The 25,304-nt window shown below is 48.3% G+C and overlaps 4 protein-coding genes across 4 annotated transcripts in view; 2 read left to right on the top strand and 2 right to left on the bottom strand.

Annotated features, from left to right (window-relative positions):
• Positions 1 to 4,838: 4,838 nt before the first annotated feature.
• Positions 4,839 to 5,723, top strand: LOC308167978 (myeloid-associated differentiation marker-like protein 2; the record flags this gene model as incomplete). The annotated part of the gene is made up of 1 exon (XM_080542458.1): positions 4,839 to 5,723. One exon carries the CDS (start codon positions 4,839 to 4,841, stop codon positions 5,721 to 5,723), a length of 885 nt encoding a protein of 294 aa, XP_080398584.1.
• A 1,263-nt stretch (positions 5,724 to 6,986) lies between these two features.
• LOC308167979 (myeloid-associated differentiation marker-like protein 2) lies at positions 6,987 to 7,820 on the top strand (the record flags this gene model as incomplete). The annotated part of the gene is made up of 1 exon (XM_080542459.1): positions 6,987 to 7,820. The coding sequence occupies one exon, from the start codon at positions 6,987 to 6,989 to the stop codon at positions 7,818 to 7,820; it is 834 nt and encodes a 277-aa protein (XP_080398585.1).
• A 1,674-nt stretch (positions 7,821 to 9,494) lies between these two features.
• On the bottom strand, positions 9,495 to 11,897 carry LOC308167594 (putative protein MSS51 homolog, mitochondrial; the record flags this gene model as incomplete). Its single annotated transcript, XM_080542013.1, has 5 exons — positions 9,495 to 9,702; positions 9,797 to 9,890; positions 10,137 to 10,700; positions 11,114 to 11,238; positions 11,776 to 11,897. The coding sequence occupies 5 exons, from the start codon at positions 11,895 to 11,897 to the stop codon at positions 9,495 to 9,497; spliced, it is 1,113 nt and encodes a 370-aa protein (XP_080398139.1).
• Positions 11,898 to 16,507: 4,610 nt separating this feature from the next.
• The window catches only part of LOC308167593 (putative protein MSS51 homolog, mitochondrial), a gene marked incomplete at both ends in the record, with an annotated part of 9,554 nt that continues 757 nt past the window's right edge, over positions 16,508 to 25,304 (bottom strand). The window contains 4 exons of the mRNA XM_080542012.1: positions 16,508 to 16,715; positions 17,432 to 17,525; positions 18,436 to 18,999; positions 19,295 to 19,419. Of these exons, the coding sequence (XP_080398138.1) occupies positions 16,508 to 16,715; positions 17,432 to 17,525; positions 18,436 to 18,999; positions 19,295 to 19,419 (991 nt within the window). The remainder of the gene's footprint in view (positions 16,716 to 17,431; positions 17,526 to 18,435; positions 19,000 to 19,294; positions 19,420 to 25,304) is intronic.

Raw genomic sequence — 25,304 nt, forward strand, 5'->3', positions numbered from 1 at the left:
GGCCGGAGGAAAGAAAGCGCGCGGTTCTTCTCCATGCACTTGGGACCGAAGGACAAAGACTGTTCTACACTCTAAAGGATACGGGTGTTACCTACACTTCTGCCGTGGATGGACTGAAAAAGTACTTTGTTCCTAAGGTGAATGTGATTGCTGAACGTCACAAATTTCGACAGAGAGCTCAGGGTCCTGACGAGACGGTTAATCAGTTCCTTGCTTCATTACGCGAGCTAGCTGCAGCTTGTGAATTTGGTGCCATGGAGGAACAAATGATTCGTGATCAACTGATTGAGCGTGTTGCTAATACACGCATACGAGACAGACTTTTGCTTGAATCGGACTTGTCTCTGGACAAAGCTACTTCAATGGCCTTACAAATCGAGGCTGGACTACGGAACTCCAACGTTCTCTCTGGAGCTACAGCTTCGGTGAGAGCCATCGAGAAACAGCCGACGAGGAGGAGGTTCGACAAGGGCAAGAAGAAAGCTCCGACGACGACTGCACCTGCCACGGTCTACAGCCAGCCAGCTACAACTGGGAATCAGCGCGCCTGCTTCCGATGCGGATCCACAGGACACTTAGCTAACAAGCCTACATGCCCGGCGGTTAAGGTGACTTGCAATACATGCGGAAAAGTTGGACATTTTTCCAAGGTGTGTAGATCGGCTCAAAAAGAGGTGCGTGAGGTAGTGGTGAATGACGTTACTGTGCTTTACATGCAGGGGGCCGTCGTGAATGATAAAATTATGTGTACTGTACGAGTTGATGCAAATTATCATTCCCATGATGTTGAGCTGATAGTGGATACAGGCTCATCTGTTTCTATTATTCCAGAGAGTACTTACCAGACACTTTTCCATACATGTGTCCTTGCTGAGCCTACAGTGAATCTGCTTACTTACTCCAGAGAGAAAATTCCTGTTAAAGGTTGCATGCATGCTACAATTGTTCATAATGGACATTCAGTTACAGGTTCATTGATAGTGGTTGAATCAGGAAATGCATTGCTGGGACTAGATTTATTTGTAGCATTGCAGATGTGCATTGAGGGTAACAAAATTATTACTGTTAGCTCTGCTAGCTCTCCTACTGTGCTCCGAGCACCTACTGTACAGAGTACCACTCCACAGACCGAACCAGAGGTTCTAGTACAGGAGTTAGGGTGTGCAAAAGGTTTTATGCACAAAATACAGGTTAAACCAGATGCTGTGCCAGTACAGCAGAAACTGAGGAGGCTTCCGTTCTCAGTGAGGCAGGCTGTGACCGATGAGCTCGCAGATCTACAGGAAAAAGGCGTTATAGAACGTATAGACGCATCTCCATGGGTTTCCCCTATAGTTGTGACCCAGAGAAAGGGGGGAGGAAAGCCTCGCCTGTGTGTTGACCTCAGAGAACCTAATAAGGCAATCATCAGTGACTGTCATCCCTTACCGCACATGGATGAAATGTTCGCTGAGCTCCGTGGAGCCACAGTCTTTTCTACTATAGACTTAGCCTCTGCTTATCACCAGTTGCCATTGCATCCAGATAGCCGTGATTTAACTGCGTTTATCACGCATGAGGGTCTCTTTCGTTTCTGCCGAGTGCCATTTGGCCTCGCTTCTGCTCCTTCAGCTTTTCAGAAAATGATGTCGACTGTACTGACAGGCCTGCCAGGCGTACAGGCCTACCTGGATGATGTGATTTGCTACGGCATCACACAGCAGGATCACGATGTCAGCCTACGGAGAGTGCTACATGCTCTAAATGAAGTGGGACTTAAACTGAACATGCACAAGTGTAAGTTCAACCAGAAAGCTCTGCGCTTCCTGGGCCACACTGTGTCCAAAGATGGTCTTCATCCTGACCAAGACGGGGTCAGTGCTGTGGCGAACGCGCCTGCCCCGCACGACACATCCTCCCTGCGGTCCTTCCTAGGACTTGCATCGTGGTACAGTAAATTCATACCTGACTTCTCTACTGTGGTGGAACCGCTACGTGCTACACTCAGGGAATCTACTGACACTAAGTTTGAATGGACAGCGGATGCAGAGTCCAGTTTTACTGAGGTTAAGAGACTGATTACCGAGAGTCCTACCTTAGCATTATATGATCCTGAGTTACCTACTTATGTCACTACCGATGCTTCTAACTATGGATTGGGGGCTGTAATGAGCCAGATTCACCCAGACAATACAGAGAGAACCATAGCTTTTGCGTCCAGGACACTTTCTCCTGCAGAGAGAAAGTACTCTACCGTCGAGCGTGAGGCGCTGGCATGCGTTTGGGCAGTGGAAAGGTGGAGAACCTACCTGTGGGGACATCGTTTTGTCCTACGCACAGACCACCAAGCGTTGACAACCCTACTCACTTCCAGGGGTACGGGTCGCGCAGGTCTGAGAATAGCGAGATGGTCTGCACGTCTACTATGCTTTACTTATGATGTCACTTACCATCCAGGGAAACGTAATGTGACTGCTGACTGCTTGTCCAGACTCCCTCTGCCTTCGACAGGAGAGGTGGAGGAGGAGCCAGACATGGTGGCTACTGTGTTCACAGGTTCCTCACATGCCATATCTGTGACCGAGTTCACGGCTGCCTGTGAGGCCTGTCCTGAACTGACTCAACTGAGACAGCAGATACAGAAAGGTTGGCCAAAATGCAGTAAGAATGTGACAAAGGAACTTGCTCCATATTTTTGAGTGAGAAATGAACTGGCTGTGGATGAACTACTTGTCATGAGAGGCCCCGACCGTGTGGTGGTTCCTACTACACTACGGTCTAAAGTTGTAAATTTAGCTCATGAAGCGCATCAGGGAATAGTGCGTACTAAACAGAGACTACGAGAGCTATATTGGTGGCCGCAAATGGACAGATGTGTCCAGACATTAGTAGGCTCATGTGTACCCTGTCAATACAATGACAAAACAGCCAAAACTGCGCCTGCACCACTTACCCCAGTGGAACTGCCAGGTGGACCATGGGAGAAGGTGGCCATTGACATTGTTGGTCCCTTTGACTGTGCGACATGGGACTGCCGTTACGCTATTACACTCACAGACTATTACAGTAAGTGGCCAGAGGTGGCGTTTGTCTCTACTGTAACTACAGAGGCGGTTATTAGCTTCTTGACTACAGTGTTTAGTCGTGAAGGTAACCCTTCCTTCCTGGTCTCTGACAACGGATGTCAGTTTACCTCCCATGCTTTTGCAAGCTTTCTGGGAGAGAGAGAGATAAAGCACCTGCGTTCCAGTGTTTATTATCCAAGAGCCAACGGGGCTATTGAGAGATTTAATCGAGTTCTCAAAGAGTGTATTCAGACGGCTGAGAGAATGCACAAGCCATGGAAACATGCAGTAACAGAGTTCTTACTGAACTATCGCGCTACGCCGCATGCTACTACAGGAGCTACTCCCTTTGAGTTGCTGAGGAACAGAAAGATGCGTACAAAACTAAATGTCCTCCCTGTCTCACAACAAATTAAGTCACATGAGAAAGTGCAGGAGACAGTGAGACGCAAGCAACAGGAGAGTAAGGAGTACACAGACAGAATGAGGGGAGCGAAAGTGCCCATGTTCCAAGTGAATGACACCGTACGTGTCCGCAGACCGGAGCATGTAAAAAAGGGATCATCAAGATTCACAGAACCGCTGACAGTAGTTAGTAAAGCAGGACAGAATACATACCTGCTCAGTGATGGTCGAAAATGGAATGCATCCAAGCTTACACGCTTCCCCAAGGATGCTCTGTCTGGCACCAGTGGTGAAAAGGAGATTGAGCTAGAGGAGTTCATGGTGGCCGAGACAGAGAATGTGTTTAATGAACCAGGTCCAAGAAGGAACCTTAGAGTCAGAAATCCACCTAGGTGGCTGGTAGACTTTGTGCCGTAGAGAACGTACTAAAAGGGTAGGATAGAACACGGTTCTAACTTAGTACAAAAAGGTCCTACAATGCAATGACAAAAGTGAATGTTCATTTCATGTTTCACTGTCATAAACTGTTTCTTGTTGTTATTCATTCTGCTGATTCATTCATTTTCATTTCCTTAGTTTTCATTTTATTTCAATTGTACTGACACCAGTCTACAGAATATTGCATTCTTTGAGTACTGTAATTCCTTTAAGAAAGGGGGAAATGTTGTGTCCTGTTTATACCGCCAGTGGGCGCTAGTATGCTAGTGATGTATGCAGTGACGGAAGTGATGTATGCACTGACGGATGTTAAGAAGAGGAGTTGAATAAACGTGCGAAGTGAACAGCAGCTGCGTGTCTCCCGGTCTCATTCTTTCCTAACTACTTTCTTACTACAGAATACCACACATTTTCCTAGAGCGAATGTGGTATTTCAAGATGGCGGTTAGTGAAGAAATCTATGGACATGTGATGACGATTTCCATTGACCAATCAACGGTGTGCAGCGTCACACGTCACACGCAGCCTGGCAAAAAGATCCGGATCTTAAAATGTAGACCCTGGTGTCGATGTGGAGCTAAAGAAGCGAGCCGAGCCGACCTGGGACGACAAATGGAAAAGGGGAAAAGAAGCAGGCCGAAGCGGGCTGGCTTGCTTTGGCCTGCTTTGGCCCTGTAATGGAAAAGCGCCATTACATTCCTTTTTGTAAATGTGAAGAATTTGTCTGAAACTTGAAACACACGTCCCTCTCTGAACTAGCTAAGCTACAGTTGACTTCAGTGTAGATACAGACCTTCTCATAGGAGTCATGCAAAGCACATTGGCCCAGATAAGACAGCAGCTCAGGTGAGGTAGGCAGGCTACGCCCAGTCCTCTGGAACAGCATCCAGGTGGACAGATAGAAACAGAGAGAGACAGAGAGAAGACGTCACCTCACACTCACAGTGGAGGATGGATAAAATCAAAGACACCCTCTCCCAGGCCGTCTTCACCCCCTCCTCTCTGTTCTCAGGCCGGGGGGGCCTCCATGTGACCCAGATCGTGGTGGGCCTGCTCACCTTCGTCTTGGCTGGGGTCCAGGGGGAGACCCTCCACACCTACTGGAACTACGCCATGTTCACCTGGGCCTTCTGCTCCGCCATGACCCTCATCATCACCGTCATCGAGATGTTCGCCCTCCACCTCCTCCTCAGGCTCTGCCTGGACTGGGACGACTTCACCACGGGCATGGCCATGTCCTCGGCCCTCATGACCTGCTCCGTCTTCCTCATGTACGCCAACTTCTACCTGTGCTGGACCTGCGTCTACTCCTGGGTGGTCAGCGCCTTCGCCTTCCTCTGCGGCGTTGCCTACGCCGTGGAGGTGGTCAAGGACAAGTTCCTGGACCGGAAGACCGGGAGCTACCTGGCGGCTCTTCCTGGGTTCTGGAAAGTTCTGGAGGCCTTCGTCACCTGCGTGATCTTCATCTCCCTCACGGGATACAACGGGCAGCCGGCGCTGATATGGTGCATCGTGTGTTACGTGGTCCCGTTCCCCATCATCCCCGTCATCATCGCCGTCAACATCCTGAAGAAGATCAAGAACTGTCTGCCGTTCAATATCGACCGGTTCGTCTTCCTCTTCCTGGTCCTCTCTGTGGTCCTCTACGCTAGTGCAGCTGTCATTTGGCCCCTCTACAGCTTCAGGTACAACCCTCGGCCCAGCGACTGCCCGCCTGGCAGCTGTATCTGGGCCATCCAGTTCATGGTGGCCTTCATGACGTACGTGAACCTGATCCTCTTCACATTAGACCTGGTCTTCACCCTGCTGGACATGTTTGGCTTCAAACGCACCTAGCTCTGATTTACTTCTCTCTGTCTCTCTCTCTGTCTGTCTCTCTCTCTGTTTCTGTCTCTGTCAGTCTCTGCATCTGTCTCTGCCAGTCTCTCTCTGTCAGTCTCTCTCTGTCAGTCTCTCTCTCTCGTCTCTCTCCATCCATCTCTCTCTCTGTTTCTGTCTCTGTCAGTCTCTCTGTCACACAACCGTACATTCCATAGCTTGCATAGCTTAGTTTGTTGTATGTTTAATACATGTACCAAAACCTGCTTGTTATCTGGAACATTTTGATAGTGAAACAATTAAATGAATGATGTATAAAACTAATTTAAAAAAATGTTTACAGTAAATGTTTTATTCTCAGCATCATTCATATTCACTTCACTTGAAATACTAGGTGGGCCACTACTTTATTTGCATAGTCCCCTATACAGTAGATATACAGTCTGTTGATACCTGGGGAGGCTGGTGGAGATAGAAATCAAAGGATGGGCTCAGTGTAATGCATGGAATAGACTGATGAAACTTTCAACCATTCCCTAACCTGTTACAACAAACCCATCCTCCGATGTCTTCCTCCACTGATAGACTATAATATTGATTATATCTATCTATCTATATAGAATATCAGCTGATATTAAAAATAATAATAAGTAAAAACTAATAAATAGTAAAACAAAAGCACAATCAGTAAAAACAACACTACAAATAGTTAACGATTAAAGGCAGTTTCTCTCACTCATATACACACACACACACACACATACACACACCGCTGCAACAGCATTCCTATATCGGCCCTCATGTCTGTGTCTTCACTACATCATAGGCAGGATGGTAACCCTTCACCTCCCCCCTGCTGTATAACATCTCCCCCCTGCTGTATAACACCTCCCCCCTGCTGTATAACACCTCCCCCCTGCTGTATAACAACAGTCATCCATCAGTTAGATTTGAATACCTATCCTAGCAGCGATGATACCAGCAGGTTGATCATTGACTGATGGCCTGCCCTCTCCAGGCCTGACGACTATAAAGGTAGACTTCTCCATCCAAGTATGAGACAGTACTCAGCAGCTTAACACTGCACACACAGACATTATTTGTCAATCAAGAGTCTGGCGAATTAGAACAAACAAAAGAACTTTGATAAAGTGAATTAAACTTAATTTGGAATAGAAGTTGATTTGGTTGTATTCCTAAATTTGGAATTACAGCTATTGGATTTGAAGTTAGATAGTCTTCTTGCTGTTTGGTTGAGTGTGTTGAGGTGGAGTTGAGGAGATGTGCGGCCCATTCAAGTCCCTTCAGGGCGTCCTGCGGCTGCTGGAGATGGTCTTCAGCGGCCTGGCCCTGGTCATCCCTCTGTTCCAGGGGAAGATGTCCAACCCGTATGGCGTCTGGTGTGAGTTCGTCTGGCTCTTCTGCCTGGTCGTACCCATCGTCCTCACCGTCATCGACTACAAGGTCCTCTGGAAGATCGCCATCGCCATCCTGCTGCCCGACTGGGACGACTTCACCTGCGGACTGACCATGCTCTGTGCCCTCATGCTGACCCTCGCCACGCTGATCTATGCTGTGATCTTCAGCTGCCTGTCGTGCATCAGCAGTGTCCTGTGCGTGATCTTCTCGCTGGCCGCCACGTTGGCGTTCCTGGTCGACGCGGTGATGGCGAAGATTAAGTGTCCCCGGGGTTACCTGTCACACCTGGGCGGGGTCCTCCGCTTCAGCGAGGCCGTGGTCGCCTGCATCGCCCTCGCCGGCGCAACCAACTACTTCCTGGGCGTGGAGTCTTTCCTCCCGCCGGGCATGGTGTGGTGCATTGTGGTCTACGCGGGCTGCTTCCTGGTCACCGTGGCGATCATCTTGCTCAACCTCCTGAAGGTCCTGCGGAGCCTGCTGTCATTCGCCCTGGGAGTCATGGAAACAGCGTTTAACGTGGTCGCAGTGTTGCTGTACGTGTCGCTGGTGATCCTGTGTTCCGTGTTCGGCTACAAACACTACAAGATCCACTACCCACGTGACGACCTTGACGTGGTGATGGCGGGGTCCGTGGTCAACCTCGTGCTGTATTCCGTGGACCTGATTCTGTCAGTCATGGCTCGGTGCAAGTCATAGAGATATACGCTATAACCAGCGGGAGGCTAGTGGAGGTAGCAATCAGAGGACGGGCTCATAGTAATGCATGGAATGGAATAAGGAATGGTATCAAACACCATTCCATGCATTACAATGAGCATTACAATGATTTCTACCTGAATAGTCAAATCTCATTCGTGAAATTAGTCTATAGGACAAATTCACTGTAAACTTATAATTATAAGTAATCTGGAAACTGCTCTCTCCTATGAAAGAAGTAGACATATTTTATTTTTAAAAACATAAATGCTATGACACTCCTTCACAGATGTACATGCAGTACTAGTACTATAACAGAAATATTGTGTGGAAAAGCATATTTGATTGACTGTCATACAATGCATTCATGAGCTACACAACACATCTCTTAGTCACATAATCACATCTATGATCTCTCTGTTAGTTTGGAATAAAAACAATGTACAGATAAAATAATGCCTGATTATGGGAATTATGGGAAGTTGTATACAATGTGTTGTGATTTACCTCAAAAGGTAGGTACTTTACTGAAGGGGGATGATAGTACAGGGTTGTTATGACTAGACTCAAAGAAGACTGTTCATTTGAAAACTCTTTCCAACTGTCAAATGATTCTGGAACACTCACCACCTAGAGTGCAGACACAGTGCAGAGTGTTTTATGTGGTGTTTACCTAAGTAAGTGAAGAGATGGGTCTTCAGTCTCCAATGGAAGATGGGGAGTGATTCTGCAGTTCTGACAGCCGTGGGAAGCTTGTTCCACCAGCTGGGAGCCAGTATAGAGACTGGGCAGCACAACTGCTGCATTGGCGTAGAGGTGGTGGGGCCAGTCGCCCAGCAGAGGTGGAGGAGTGGAGTGAACGGGCTGGGAAATGTTTGGGTGACCATTGCTTGCACGTAGGCAGGGGCTGTCCCTTTTGCCGCCTGCACTAGGGTCTTGTATCTGATGCGAGCTGGTATTGGGAGCCAGTGAAGGCTGTGAAGGAGGGGGGGGTAACATGAGAGAATTAGGGGAGGTTGAACACCAGACAGGCGGCAGCATTCTGGATGAGCTGCAGAGGTCTGATGGCGGAGGCTGGGAGCCCGGCCAGGAGTGCGTTGCATTAGTCAAGGCGGGAGATGACCAGTGACTGGACCAAGAGTTGCTTCTCTGGTGAGGGATGGATGCATCCTACTGATGTTGTAGAGGAAGAATCTGCAGGAGTGTGTATACCAACTGCCACTTAGTTTAGACTAGACTGGCTCAGGTTTGGCTTGCAAAAACAGACGAGTGCACAGTCATATACCCATCTCTGTATGTCATCTCTACTGCCTGTGACAAGGACAACGGCTGCGTGTGAAAACATTCAAATTGAGAGATAAAGTATGACAGGCAGTCGTATTCTACCGTCCGTGGAAGAGAGATGAGATAGCAGATGCAAATGATCATTCAGAGAGAGTAGGCCAGGCTGAATGTGTTGTGTCTCAGGAAACAGCAGTGAAGAGAATGTCTTCTAGGGATGTAGGGTGTAGGGACTAGGGTGTAGGGAGTAGGTATTATCGTCTATGTGGTAAGGGATAAGGTCTAGTGTCTGGGATAGGGTCTAGTGTCTAGGATAGGGTCTAGTGTCTAGGGGGTAGTGTCTAGGGTTGTTTCTGAACAGGGCCTTAATGTTCCATTCTTGCCCTGTAACAGTCAGTCCTCCCCTGGTTCTTCCTCAAACTGGGCCGTCTCCAGTAGACCCTGGAAGCAGAAGTAGTGGGAGTTGTAGAACACCGGCGACTTGTTGGGACGCTCCTCCACCTGCTCCGGCTTCAGAGAGGCGAAGGGGTTGGGCCCACTGCCCTTCAGGTCCACCTCCAACTCCAACACGATCTGCAGGGAGTAGGTCATCTCTGCAGCACTGTGGGGGGAGGGGTGGTAACAGTTACACACTGAATCCTTCCTGAATACACACACACAGACACACAGACACACAGACACACAGACACACTTACTCTAGGGTGGTGAAGAGGCAGGGGATCTCATAGTCCCTGAGCAGCAGCAGAGTGGGGAGCCAACCCTGGTCCAGACCCTGGCTGGCATCAAAGCCTATGGGGGGCATCAGAGAGAGGGGGGGAATCAGAGAGAGCTTAGCTCAAACAAGAACGGTTGACGCTAAGCTAACTAAGCTGTTGGTTCTCATGGCAGGCAACAAGCACAGAACACAGTCTGTAACCCTTATGGTTCGAGGCAGCACCTGTTTTCATTCGAATTCATTAGAATCTCTGTTTTTCCAACAGTGTACAGAATGTAAACCCTGGACATTTAACCATGACAGAGAGCAGACCCTCTCACCTGGGTGGAACCCTACCACCAGGTCGGGCTTGGCTGCCTCCCGCTTCTCCACCACGTCTTCCCAGAACTGGTGGTAGAGGCCTTTGTATGCACTGATGTAGACCCTCTCTCTGGGTCCAGAGGCCTGAAGAGGTTGCCTCATGATGGGCCCGTCCACCACCTCTGGACCCACCATCACCACCTCCAGACCCATGTGGCCCGGGAACATGTGGTTCAGCTCGTCAAAGTCCGTCACCCGCGCCCCTGTGGTCTCACTGGCGCCGGCACCCACCAGGTGGATGGTCAGGGGTCTGGAGTAGGGGAGCAGGCCGAAGACTCGAAGCCCCAGGCCGATGGTCAGGGGCCGGGAGAAGAATTCGCTAGTCACCCTCCACAGGGAATCACGGAGCTCCTGGTCCTCCGGCCGTGGGCGCCCGGCATTGGACCACAGCTCTGCCATGTTGGGGCAGGCCAAGACCGCGTCCAAGCGGGGGGTGAGGTCTCCCTGCATGGCCAGCCAGTCCTCCCAGCCCTTCACCTCCGACGGAGGGACAGACCACTTCCCTGTGGGGAACGGCAGGTCACCTGAGGGAGGGGGGAGATGAGCGAGGACGAGAAATACAATTCGTTTTCCAGGTGTTATTTTCTTCAACTCATTCAGTGCCAAGGGTGAATAAAGTCGCCCAAACTGTCGACATTCTAGAGTGCCGAGGGTGACTTTGTTCACCAGAAATGCAGAAATTACGATGCTTCATTTTGTAACCGATGTGTTGTTGCTAGGTAAACACCACATATGGCACTTGGCACTCTAGGTGGGGAGTGTTCCGGAATTATTTGTCAGTTGGTGAGTTAAACCCTATGTGCCCAATGTAATTGCCCCTCGGGTTCGGATGAATCAAGTTTTTTGAATTGAATAGAATGTTGTGTTGTGATTGGATGAACGTGTTTTCTTCAGCCTGGTCTCGGCTGCTCTGAGCAGGACAGTGTCTCCCTCTCACCTTTAAACACCAACCAATCCACCAGTCTGTCCATGGCCACCAGACGCAGCTGAGAACACATCTTCTTATGCTGCGGCCAGTCTTCCTTCTGACACTCCTTACTGCAGTAGTACACATTCATACACCTGAGGGAGGGAGAGAGAGAGAGAGTCTGCCTTCTGACACTCCTTACTGCAGTAATACATATTCAGACACCTGAGGGAGAGAGAGCGAGAGAGAGAGAGAGAGAGAGAGAGAGAGACAGAGAGAGAGAGAGAGACTGCCTTCTGACACTCCTTACTACAGCAATACACATTCAGACACCTGAGGGAGGGAGGGAGAGAGAGAGTCTGCCTTCTGAAAATAGAGTGTGAGAGAGTGAGGTCAGTGCCATCACTTTGAACCAGGGAACAATTTTGGAACCTGGTCAAGTCTAATTTATTTGTATTGTTTACAGTTTCATATGATTCTTCATCCTGCAGAAACAATAACAGGTGAGCAGGAGATGAGGCTGGTGGAGGTAGAAATCGGAGGACGGAGCTCATTGTAATGCATGGAACCTAATGTGGGATGGTATCAAACATTCCATGCACTACAATGAGCCCCATCTACCTCCGCCAGCCTCCCCTGCCGTGCATGTACTTCCATCGTTCTCCTCTAGGTGGCACCACTCAGATACTCACCTGAGGCAGCGTTTCAGTTTCTGGGCCTGAAGAAGCTGCTCAGACCTCTTCCCACAGCTGGCACACAGCCTGAACGACTCCTCCACCTTCTCAAACATCTCCTTCTGGGAGGTGAAGGTCATGACCTTAGGCTTAGGCCCCGGAGCAGGCCTAGATAGAGAAGGGGAGGGAGGGAGGGAGGAGAGAGAAGGCGGAGAGGGAATGAGAGAGCAGAGGAGGAACAGAGAGAGAGAGAGAGAGACAGAGAGAGAGAGAGAGAGAGAGAGAGAGAGAGAGGGAGGGAGGGAGGGGGGTCGATGGAGAGTGGGAGCAAGAGAAAGAGAGATAGTGAGAGGAGGGGCAGTTGGATTGATAAGACTAGAGCAGTGATGACAACAACTCCACGTGGTTTGTGATAGACATCAGCACTAACAACCAGTGTGAGAGGCACAAGGATTGTACAGGGATCAGATTCAACAGGTGGGAGTCGATTCATAGACATAGCAATGAAAGAAACGTATTTCTATTCATATTGCCGGCTATTGTTCTATATCTCATATACATATAACATGTGGTCCACTCTGCCCTGGGGTCAGCTCCAAACACTCGAGGCTATTAATAGACTGGACATGCAGTCATGCAGTCCCAAGTATGGGAGAGAGAGGAGGGGCAGGTTTCAACAGCATGGCAGAGGAGTAGATACAAGTTTACACATGTTATTGTAACATGCATTAGGCCTAACATACAGTACGTTAAAAAGGCTAAAGGTTTAGGCTATTCTGGGGGTCGACAACGATCTTGTTACAAAACCATATCTATAGGCAGGATACGAGAGGTATTCCAGTGAGGTCACGGAGTAAGCTACACTATAAAGAGATCAATAAAAAATCAACTGTGCCAAGGGAGTTAAGAGGCGTTTCAAAACGTCACGGCTCATCGTCATCGTCCTGTTCCATTCTCTCTCTCTCCTCACTTTTGAAGTTGATGGCCGCTAAATCTGTACCGTGTCCCATAGTACGTCAATAAACCCTGGGGACCGTGACAGTCAGTCTTGTCATTCCGGTATGCACATAAAAACACGACAACGGGGGAATGGACCTCAGAAAATAAACAGGAGATCCGCGGAAGTTATGTTTGATAAAAAGGTGTATAAATAAAGCGCTTACCTCTTCGGTTCTGTCATGTCGGAGCTCTGTCACAGTGGAGCGACTCTCCGCGTCGTCGTGGTCCGGGGGTGGGGGGGTCAGTGGAGGAATGCGGGGGGCTGCCACTTCATACCACCTGTGCGCCTCTTTCTGGAAGTGTCTGACAACTCGAGTATCTGCTGCTTCCAGACTGTACAGGTAGGCGTGTATGCCTGACCACAGGTGCATAGTGCATATATTATAGGTGTCCAAGAGACGCAGTTGTGTTATGACGTCTCCGACTTCGGTTTTGAAGTGTGGGAACGACAAACATACATTATACATAGATAGGCCTACACGTGTGATTGTTACCGGTTTATATACATTTACTGTCCAAATTAGCGTCTGACGAGAAGGTAAAAGTGACAGTAGACATGTCACACAACTCCGTGTGGTTGCAACTCCGATTTGGAGGTTTGTGTAGTGGATATTTAACTCGTTTCTCCGCGTTCCCTACAGCTGTCGTATAGGCCTACACGCTGTGCGGGTTTCTTGGTGCTTTATTTCCACCTAGTGACACTTATTGGAATACTCCAATTATTGTTTTACTTGATTACTTAACACAATATATACAGCTATAAAAGTACAAGAGGCCTGCAGAATGATGCCTTCGAGAATGATTACACAACAATGCGCTCTCTTTGCTACCAGTTCTACACTAGTCTACTACATTTACATTTACATTACATTTACATTTACATGTTTGCCATTTAGCAGACACCTTATTCCAAAGCGACTTACAATCGATACATTCGACTAACCACTCAGTATAACCCACACAGAATAACCTCTTAATTGTTTCGTAGCCTACTTCCTCTCTCATCTATTCATCCGCTCTTTCATTTAGATTAGATTACATTATTGAATTGATTGATTGAAAACCTTTATTGTCCCCAATGGGGAAATGTTGTTGTCAAACAGCTTAGTTAGGGCAGACAGAAAACATTCAATAAATAAATAAATAAAACAGTGCAGGCTCAATAAGTAAAAAGTGCAAGATAAAGTGCTCAAGTGCATGTATAGTCCCAGCAGCATTAGATTACATTGAACTGTATTGTCATTGACAGAGTTACAATTGGTTGGGTTTGTTTTGGACAAATCATGCCCCTCAGCTCAAGAGACCTGCCACATGTTTTTGTGATGTCATAATGTATTATTATATTATTTTTAAATTATTTTAATTACATTGTATTAATGTTTTATTCATATTTCACCAGTTCTCTTTTACCCTTCTAATTCCTATACTTAGTTCCATAACTGCTTATGTTCCCAGTGAAGACAAGAGCAGGTGATCTCCAATTGATGCGGGTTTTATTGTGTGGCTCTGTGCGTACAGACAGACACGCAAAATGAGAGAAAAGCATTCCCCTTAGGGAGGGGGGAGTGGAGGGAGGGGGCAGATACTAACTAGTTGTGATATGACGTGGTCTGGCCGTTATCGGGCTGGTCCGAATTCGTCCAGGTCCGTCGGTGCTTGCTGGGCGACGTTTAGAGCAGCTAACGTTTATTTATTTATTATTATTATTATTATTATTATTAATAATCATAATATGTGTATACACCCTCTTTCTGGACTGACTGATTCCAGCTCTTTCCCGATGTGTAGGTGGTTGTGGGAGATCAGTGCAACAGGGGTTGATAATAAACTCCAAGTCACAGCAGACGTATAATTATTGTAATTTATTATACAGTTTAATCTAATAACAATATCCGAAAGGCAGCCTATATTATAGATACTGTAGATATATTGGACCTGAAAGCGTCAATGCCATTATACACAGGTAGCTGACTGAGAAAGCTGGGGGGGGAATCCAGTTAATCTAAACGTGTTTGCATTACATATAGGCTAAACACAATAGTTTGTCTATAATATATAGTATATAATATATAGTTATGTAAAACATGGTCTAAGTGGGTCTTTCCAGGGATATTTATGAACAGTCCTAGAAAGTGTGCTGCAAGTATACGTATTTTCCACTAGATGGCGATGCACGACCTCTGATATACAGTATGTAGGCCTGCCTGCCTGCCTGCCTGCCTGCCTGCCTGCCTGCCTGCCTGCCTGCCTGCCTGCCTGCCTGCCTGCCTGCCTGCCTGCCTGCCTGCCTGCCTGCCTGCCTGCCTGCCTGCCTGCCTGTCTGTCTGTCTGTCTGTCTGTCTGCCTGCCTGCCTGCCTGCCTGCCTGTCTGTCTGCCTGCCTGCCTGCCTGCCTGCCTGCCTGCCTGCCTGCCTGCCTGCCTGCCTGCCTGCCTGCAAGCCCTATTTGACTAATTACCACCTACAAAACAGAGCCTAGCTAAACTGCTTATCACAAATATGATGATCAGATGCAAAAGCAGGATGCCACTTGATAGGTAACACCTTGTTATATATTATAAATGTACACTGCTCAAAGAAATTAAGGGAACACTTCAAGGATATGCCTCCCCAGACCATCACTGACACGCCAAACCGGTCATGCTGGATGATGTTGCAGGGAGCATAACGTTCACCACGGCGTCTCCAGACTCTTTCACGTCTGTCACATGTGCTCAGTGTGAACCTGCTCTCATCTGTGAAGAGAACGGGGCGCCAATGGTGAACCTGACAATTCTGGTGTTCTCTGGCAAATGCCAATTGAGCTGCACGGTGCTGGCCTGTGAGCACAAGTCCCACTAGAGGACGTCGGGCCCTCATGCCGAAAACCTTCTTGCGACGGCACGTATGGATGTGCCATCCTGGAGGAGCTGGACTACCTGTGCAACCTGAATGGGCTGGAGGTAGCACCTCATGTTACCAGTAGTGACAAGGGCACTAGCAAAATGCCAAAAAAATAAAAAAATCAGTCAGGAAGGATAAGTAGAGAGAAATGGTCTGTGGCCACCACCTGTAAAACCATTTCCTTTTTGGGGGTTGTCTTGCTGTTGCCTCTCCTGTCCACCGCTTTCATTTGCACCAAAGCAGGTGAAACTGATTAACAATCGTTTCCTAACCGGACAGAGGAATATCCCAGAAGTTTAATTGACTTGGTGTTAAACTATGATGATTAAGTGTTTCCTTCATATATTTTTTGCAGTGTATATATATGTTATAAGTGGTACGTGGATGTGCTCAGATCATAGTTCAGAATAACATGCTACACATGGTAAGGACATAAAATAATCAATAATCAAATTAAATCTGCTACATATGGGAAAGATCCGATACACTGCAATCTTTGACAGGATGTGGCAACCATTTATATCTTATTTGTCGAAGTTGCCCTGAATTTTGTAATGCCTTTATACTGTATTCTTTTTTCTCTTTTGACTTACCCCGAATCTCATCACGGGCGTCTATCCAAAAATGGTGCTGATTTTATTTTTATTTGTTTACATCTAAAGAGCAGTTATGTTGTTATTGTTTGTTTATTTATTTATTTATTTTGTTATTGTCCTCTTGCTTGTTTAATTTGCTTAGGGGTGGAGGGAAGGGGGAGGTGGGCGGGTTTATTGTTTTTGTGATGTATCTTGTCTATCCCTGTAAATGCGTAAACGCATAAATAAAATATATTTTAAAAATAAATAATCAAATTAAAGTAGAATTTGTCTCTAGTTGTCCTCCGTGGGTTCCTCCAGCTCCTCTCCCTGCAGCAGGCCCTGGAAGGCCAGGTAGTGGGAGCTGCAGTAGGAAGGGGGCTTGTTGGGACACGACTGCACCTGCTCTGGCTTCAGAGAGGCGAAGGGATTGGGTCCACTGGCCTTCATATCCACCTCCAACTCCAACAGGATCTGCAGAGAGTACTGCCACTCCGTCTCACTGGATCAAATCAAACCCAGTCACATGTTATTGGTCATGTGCATCACATACAGCCCTAACTGATACAGTGAAATGCTTTGGAATCTTGCTGCTCGATCAACAGTCAACGATAATCAACAAATCAAGATATAGTAATAATACAATTGTGACAGTGGTAGTGCATAAGGGTGTTGTGTAGGTAGCAGCAGTAATGACTGTAATAATAACAATAGTAAGTCATTTTGATGTCTCTGGTTCTGGGGTGTTGTTGGGACACCGTGGCCTCAGCTTGATGACATTTGTGTAGGTAGCAGCAGTAATGACTGTAATAATAACAATAGTAATACAATGTCACTCTCGATCAGACAGGCAGACAGTAAGACAGAAAGACAGACAGACAGACAGATTTAGGACTAAACCCTACAGTACAGGTAAACAATACCAAGCCAAAGGAGGAAATGGAGGTGAGTCCAGCTGTGACTCCCTATGAGGAGTCATGTTAGTGTCCAGCTGTGACTCCCTATGAGGAGTCATGTTAGTGTCCAGCTGTGACTCCCTATAAGGAGTCATGTTAGTGTCCTGCTGTGACTCCCTATGAGGAGTCATGTTAGTGTCCAGCTGTGACTCCCTATAAGGAGTCATGTTAGTGTCCAGCTGTGACTCCCTACGAGGAGTCATGTTAGTGTCCAGCTGTGACTCCCTATGAGGAGTCATGTTGGTGTCCAGCTGTGACTCACTTGAACATGGTGAAGAAGGAAGGGATGTTGAAGTCTCTGAGGAGGAGGAGGGAGGGCAGCCAGCCTTCTGATAGGCCCTGGGTGGCATGGAACCCTGCACAGGCACACAGAGACACTAACGTCACCCCATCAGAGATGGGATTTACCACGGTTAAACTAAGGTCAGGATCAAGGTTAGGGTTAGGTTTAGAGTTGAGGTTAGGGTGAAGTAGGGTCGTCCCAAGGATCCCACTTAGCCTCTACCCTGTCTTCTACCCGACCCCACCTTGTCTGGCCTGGGAACACACACCGTGTAGGGAGAGGATCTGTGTGTGAATAATGAATGTTGTGATACTGTACACACACGCACACACACGCACACACACGCGCACACACATACGCACGGCGCGCGCGCACACACACACACACACACACACACACACACACACACACACTCAGATGGGACGGAGATAAAACATTTAACAGTAAGTGAGCGTTTAGCCCTCTGGGAGATAAGGTGACAGAGATAAGACACCTCCCAATACTTAATGACTACAGTCACCACCCACCAGACGAAAAACAACTCAACAAACACCACCTGAAGATGGCTGCAATACAGGCCAGGCATCACCAGAGAAGAGACCCAGAGTCTGGTGGGTCAATGGGTCAGACTCAGTTATCGCATGCAAAGGAATGTTGACCAAATACTAAACATGAGTACTTTATTTGGACATTATATGATGAACCCTTTTTCCAATCATTTTGGAGCCCTAAAAAAAAAAACATTTTAAAAAAATGTTATATTTTCTAAATGGTGAACCCAATCTTAAAAAACAACAACAACAACAACAACAACATTTAATTAAAGTGAGAATCACTGCTTTGACCCCATAGAAATTGTTTGATTGGAAATACTGTTGGAGCATCGAGCTAAAAGAAGACCAAATGCTTCCTCTTTCCAATACTTATGGAGGGCACTCAGATATTCACCTGGGTGGAACCCTATGACCAGGTCCAATACTCACCTGGGTGGAACCCTACCACCAGGTCGGGCTTGGCTGCCTCCCCCTTCTCCACCACCTCTTCCCAGAACTGGTGGTAGAGGCCCTTGTATGCGCTGATGTAGACCCTCTCTCTGGGTCCAGAGGCCTGAAGAGGAGGCCTCATGATGGGCCCGTCCACCACCTCTGGACCCACCATCACCACCTCCAGACCCTGGTGGCCCGGGAACATGTGGTTCAGCTCGTCAAAGTCCGTCACCCGCGCCCCCATGGTCTCGCTCAGCGAAGCTCCCGCTACGTGGAGGGTCAGGGGCTTGGCGTATGGATCCAGGCCGAACTGTCGCATCGCCATGCCAACCGTCAGCACCCGGGAGAGGAACTCGCTCTCCACCCTCCAGATGGACTCACGGAGGTCAGTGGTGTCCGGTCGCGGCCGGCTGGCGTTCTTCCAGAGGTTCTCCATGTTGGGGCAGGCCAAGACGGCGTCCAGGCGGGGGGTGAGGTCTCCCTGCATGGCCAGCCAGTCCTCCCAGCCCTTCACCTCCGACGAAGGGACAGACCACTTCTCTGTGGGGAACGGGAGGTCACCTGTGGGGGGACGGAATATGGAATACTGTAAATGTCAGGTCCTTGATGTTGGAGAGCTAAGCTAACTGATATGTAACCTAGATATCCCACAAACCACTACTTCAACGATTAAACTAGACGTTTAGAATGGTTTTAAGTCATTTTGATGTCTCTGGTTCTGGGGTGTTGTTGGGACACAGTGGCCTCAGCTTGATGACATCTTTACCAAGATAACTCCACAGAGCATGATGGGAGATGTAGTACACAGCAGTATACCTCGCACCAGACAGGAGACTGGGTCTTCTGCACGTCTCACCTGTAAACATGAGCCACTCCACCAGCCTGTCAATGGCCACCAGCCTCAGCTTCTTACACGTCTTCTTATGCTGCGGCCAGTCTGCCTTCTGACACTCCTTACTGCAGTAGTACACATTCAGACACCTGAGGGAGGGAGAGAGAGAGAGAGAGAGTCTGCCTTCTGACACTCCTTACTGCAGTAATACATATTCAGACACCTGAGAGAGAGAGAGAGAGAGAGAGAGAGAGAGAGAGAGAGTCTGCCTTCTGACAGTCCGTACTGCAGTAGTACACATTCAGACACCTGAGGAGGAAGAGTAGGACATTGCTCTTAAACATTCATCAAGATTTTTCCACAACCAACAATGTGAACTGTCAATCAAGATTCCTCCATCGGTATCACATCAAAGGTGATACTGATCACATCAAAGGCATGTGTCTTCAGTGCCTGGCTGGTTTACTGTAGAGTGTATTAATAGATGATGACATGAGTGTAGTCATGACATAATGCCAGTCCAACCTTTCCTCCAACCTGACCTTCTCTGTCACACAGGTTGAGGACTTCAAATCAAATATAATCAAACAGGTTTTAATTTAACGTTTCATACACAGAGGCAACACAATGACACAATGAGCTTCACAGAAAATAGAACTGTAGAGACCAACGCATGGTCAACTAAAACATGCGATACAAGGGATGAGATAAATAAACAAACTGAGAGACTAAAAATAAAATAGAGACAAAATAGGATGAAATCCAAGACTAAAAGACTACAAACAAGGTTAAAAAAGGTCTTGAGATCTCTCTTCAGTTTCAGCCACCCTCAGTTCCCTGGCTCAGAACCAGGCGGATCCAGTTCTGTCCTGGTCACCAGGAGTGGTCTGAGCCTCTCTGTCCTGGTCACCAGGAGTGGTCCGAGCCTCTCTGTCCTGGTCACCAGGAGTGGTCCGAGCCTCTCTGTCCTGGTCACCAGGAGTGGTCCGAGCCTCTCTGTCCTGGTCACCAGGAGTGGTCCGAGCCTCTCTGTCCTGGTCACCAGGAGTGGTCCGAGCCTCTCTGTCCTGGTCACCAGGAGTGGTCCGAGCCTCTCTGTCCTGGTCACCAGGAGTGGTCCGAGCCTCTCTGTCCTGGTCACCAGGAGTGGTCCGAGCCTCTCTGTCCTGGTCACCAGGAGTGGTCCGAGCCAGTTCTGTCCTGGTCACCAGGAGTGGTCCGAGCCAGTTCTGTCCTGGTCACCAGGAGTGGTCCGAGCCAGTTCTGTCCTGGTCACCAGGAGTGGTCCGAGCCTCTCTGTCCTGGTCACCAGGAGTGGTCCGAGCCTCTCTGTCCTGGTCACCAGGAGTGGTCCGAGCCTCTCTGTCCTGGTCACCAGGAGTGGTCCGAGCCAGTGGTGTTTACTGCTGATGTTATGACCATGGTGGTGTGTTGTGGGAGAAGTGGTGTGGTGTGGAGGGGGGGGGTGATGTGGAGGGGTGGTGTGGTGTGGTGTGGCGTGGTGTGGAGGGGGGGGGTGATGTGGAGGGGTGGTGTGGAGGGGTGGTGTGGTGTGGCGTGGTGTGGTGTGGAGGGGGGGGGGTGATGTGGAGGGGTGGTGTGATGTGGAGGGGTGGTGTGGAGGGGGGGGTGATGTGGAGGGGTGGTGTGGTGTGGAGGGGTGGTGTGATGTGGTGTGGAGGGGTGGTGTGGTGTGGAGGGGTGGTGTGGTGTGGAGGGGTGGTGTGTTGTGGAGGGGTGGTGTGGTGTGGAGGGGTGGTGTGTTGTGGAGGGGTGGTGTGGTGTGGAGGGGTGGTGTGGTGTGGAGGGGTGGTGTGGTGTGGAGGGGGGTGTGGTGGGGAGGGGGGGTGTGGTGGGGAGGGGTGGTGTGGTGGGGCAGGGGTGGTGTGATGTGGAGGGGGGTGTGGTGTGGTGTAGTTAGGAGGGGGGTGTGGTGGGGCAGGGGTGGTGTGGTGGGGAGGGGTGGTGTGATGTGGAGGGGTGGTGTGGTGTGGAGGGGGTGTGGTGTGGTGTGTTGTGGAGGGGTGGTGTGTTGTGGAGGGGTGGTGTGTTGTGGAGGGGTGGTGTGGTGGGGAGGGGGGGTGTGGTGGGGCAGGGGTGGTGTGGTGTGGAGGGGGGTGTGGTGGGGCAGGGGTGGTGTGATGTGGAGGGGTGGTGTGGTGTGGTGGGGTGGAGGTTTGGATGGTGAGGTCATGGTAGCTCTGGCCACTCTGAGAGACCATGTGACCCCCGTCGCAGTTCTAGGATTCTGCTGGAAGAGAACCCCCTGGTCTCAGAGATGTGGAGAGACGGATCCTGGCCTATCGCCATGGAAATGGCCCTATCTCCGTGGACACTGTGCTATCTCCATGGATATGGTACTATTTCTGTGATGGGGTGTTGTGGTGTCACAATGTCACTTGAAAACCAAGAACAAATCCTGGCTCAGTTCTATGACAAAGTGGAATCAACACGCCAAAAATATACAGCTACCTACAAGGTACAACCTCGACAGACTAAATGAACATGGTTAAATTCAGAAATGTTGCAACCGCTCAAACAAAAGACTCTCACAAAATCTATAGATCCTCAAAAACGTTGGACAGCAAAACACATTTAATCAAGATCAGAAACAAATGTAAGATTGAGCTATGCAAGTCTGCAAAACAGTAAGGCTGTTTATTTCCAAACCCAAATTATTCAAACTGCTTCTGAACCTAAAACTTTATGGCATACACTTAAAGTCATGACTGATTTCTCAACAAGGCACTCTGATCACTGAAGCCGACAACATTGCAAATGCTCTCAATTATTATTTTGTCTGTTAATGAACTAGCGTCTAACTTTGATCCTCCTCCCCCTGTTACATCACCTCTTTTAAATCACCCCCATTTTTTAATCTGAGGAGCCAACTTATTTCAAACTATAGGCCAATATCCATCCTCCCAGTAATATAAAAATTATTGGAAACATTTCCCAATGAATCAATCATCTTGAAAACAATAACCTCTTCAGTCACTTCCAGTAGGTTTCCTCTCCAACCGATCAACCACGTTATTACTATTTAGTGAACAAATATGTATCTCACTAAACAAAGGACTGTATATCACTGGAGATTTTGTAAAGCCTTTGATACAGTGAACCATCAGGTTCTGCAGAACAAACTCAGCTCATTTGAACTTTCCTCCTCTGTGGTAACGATGCTCTGTGGTAACGATGCTCTGTGGTAACGATGCTCTGTGGTAACGATGCTCTGTGGTAACGATGCTCTGTGGTAACGATGCTCTGTGGTAATGATGCTCTGTGGTAACGATGCCCTGTGGTAACGATGCTCTGTGGTAACGATGCTCTGTGGTAACGATGCTCTGTGGTAACGATGCTCTGTGGTAACGATGCTCTGTGGTAACAATGCTCTGTGGTAACGATGCTCTCCTCATATCTATCGGCCCCAAGTGGTCAAAATCGGCCATGTAACATCTCCCCCCATAAGTTGTAATATGGGAGTTCCACAAGGCAGCAACTTGGGTCCCCTACTCTTTCTTCTGTATATCAATGGCCTTTCCAATGTGCGCAAATACTCTAATTTTCTACTATACGCCGATGACACTTGGAGTACTCCTTGATCCACATCTGACTTATTAAAACCACATTAACAATCTAACGAAGAAGATAAATCTGAAATTGTATGATTATAACAAGATCAGACCAAATCTCAACCATATTGTCTCAGACACATATCTACATGCAATCATTCTCTCAACAATACTGTCTCTCAATTTGGTCCCTCACTTCAAAGGAAATCATTGAACCAATAGCATGAATATATCATAGAGCTTACAAGATCCATGGCAAACTTCCCCCTTGGACTCAACACTGCACTGCACTTTCGCATTCCAATGCCCTTACTTCTTCTTAATCTAGTCATTAAATCTTTCTTTCACATCCAAAACTATAACTGCCCTCCAACACTCACTGCTCTACTTACAAGACAAAATACAAGTCAAGAACGTATCTCTAGATCAATTACACTTGCACTTATCCCAGTCCAGCTTACAAAAACAACTATGGCCCCCCTCTGAAACTACCCCCCCTCTAAAACTACCCCCCCTCTAAAACCACCACCGCTCTAAAACTACCCCTCCACTAAAACTACCCCCTCTCTAAAACAGCCCCCTCTAAAACTACCTCCCTAAAAGTACCCCCTTTCTAAAACGACCCCCTCTCTAAAAAGCCCCCCACCTTCAGTAGCACAATTACCCTGGTATAATTACCCTGCCCCTCTGCCAACTGCCCCCTGCCAACCCTGCAAACTCTGCCCCCTGACACCCTGACACCCTAACACCTGTGTGTGTGTGTGTGTGTGTGTGTGTGTGTGTGTATTAACAGTAAGAGGTAGTAGATACTGTTAGAACATGTGTTGTTAGTGTGTTGTGATGACAGCCTGTTGTTGAAGGATGTTTTGATAAACAGTCATTACCTGTTACTGCTGTCACCGATGGTGGTGAAACATGATGGTGTTGACATGGCGTTGCGTGTGTGTATGTGTGTGTGTGTGTGTGTGTGTGTGTGTGTGTGTCTGGAGGACAGACTGTATTTGCCTTTGGCTGTGGCTGTGGCTGTGATATACTGTAGGTCTGTCTGCACCTCGCTGTTAGCAACAATAACCCACGCAGCATGTGGAAGGGTCTATGGAAGGGTCTACACACGATCTCCGACTTCAAAGAGAGCTCCAGTTGCACAACCATCAACTCTGACTCTCTACCAGACGAGTTGAACAGCTTCCATGCCCGCTTTGAACTGAGCGCTCTGACCTTTGCCGAGGAAGACGTGCGTGAGGTTTTAAAGCACATCAACATCCGCAAGGCAGCCGGGCCGGATGGACGTCCAAGGCTGTGTACTAAGCCCCCTCCTCGACTCCCTGCACACACACGACTGCGTGGCCACTCACTCAGAACACACCAACCAGGTGGTGAAAAAAGCACTCCTCTTCCGTCTCAGGTGGCTGAAAAAGTTCGGCTTAGGGTCTAAGATCCTAAGGGCCGTCTTCAGAGGCACAACCGAGAGCATCCTGACGGGAGGCATCATGGCCTGGTACGGGAACTGCACTGCCCAAAACCGCAAAGCACTGTAAAGGGTAGTGCGGACAGCTGAGAAGATCAGTGGCTGTGAACATCCCTCCATTCACGACACCTACAAGGGCCGGTGTGTTAGAAAGGCCCTCAGGATTATTAGGGACCCCCAGCCACCCCAATCAGAAACTGTTCAAGCTATTGCCATATTGTCATTGGGGAAACAAACAGCTATTTCCCACAAGCAATCAGGCTCCTAGAGAAAGACACTGGAAGAATACAAAAGACTGCCACCCCCTAACCTACCTCACGCACACTACAAAAATGTACATATTACAGTAGTATAACTACTGCACACTACAGGATTACTTGTATACCATTGGACTAATTTACTACCATACTGTATTGTATTATATTACAGATAAAGATACAGATACAGAATACTTTATGTATCCCCGAAGGGCAATGCAGTTTCCACAGTTCATGGCCATAATAAACAATGCACGATCACACAACAAAAGCATTCATCACCGGTGCTCAGCATCCAGTCCACGGGTCACAAGTGGACAGTTCAAGTTTAAGAACAGTTCAGAAATACATACAAAGTGCATAAGTTTACAGTTCAAGTTTAAAGTACAGATTCAAGGATGCAAAAAAGAGCATAAAAGTGCATAAAAAGTAAAAAGCGGAGGACCAAACCGCAGACCATGTTATCCTGGATTGCCCGGTGTACCACCCACCCAACGGGATGCCTGGTCTGTCGGTATTAGATGACGAGACGATGACGTGGCTTCTGGAGGGGTGTCCAGAAATATAGCCCGGGTGAACCCCTCAACCAGGTCTCGGGGTGGTAAAAGGGTAGCCCCTCGGCCCCGAGCCTGGTGGAGTGGAGAGGAAAACAACTACCCATACGCCGAAGAAGGCTGAAGGAATAACAGATTTGGCGTAACGGTTTGTCCTGGGGGGTGCCTGAGAGCACCGCGCCT

This window comes from Nansenia antarctica, assembly GCF_963989245.1.
Source record: "Nansenia antarctica genome assembly, chromosome: 11".
Lineage (NCBI taxonomy): Eukaryota > Metazoa > Chordata > Actinopteri > Argentiniformes > Microstomatidae > Nansenia > Nansenia antarctica.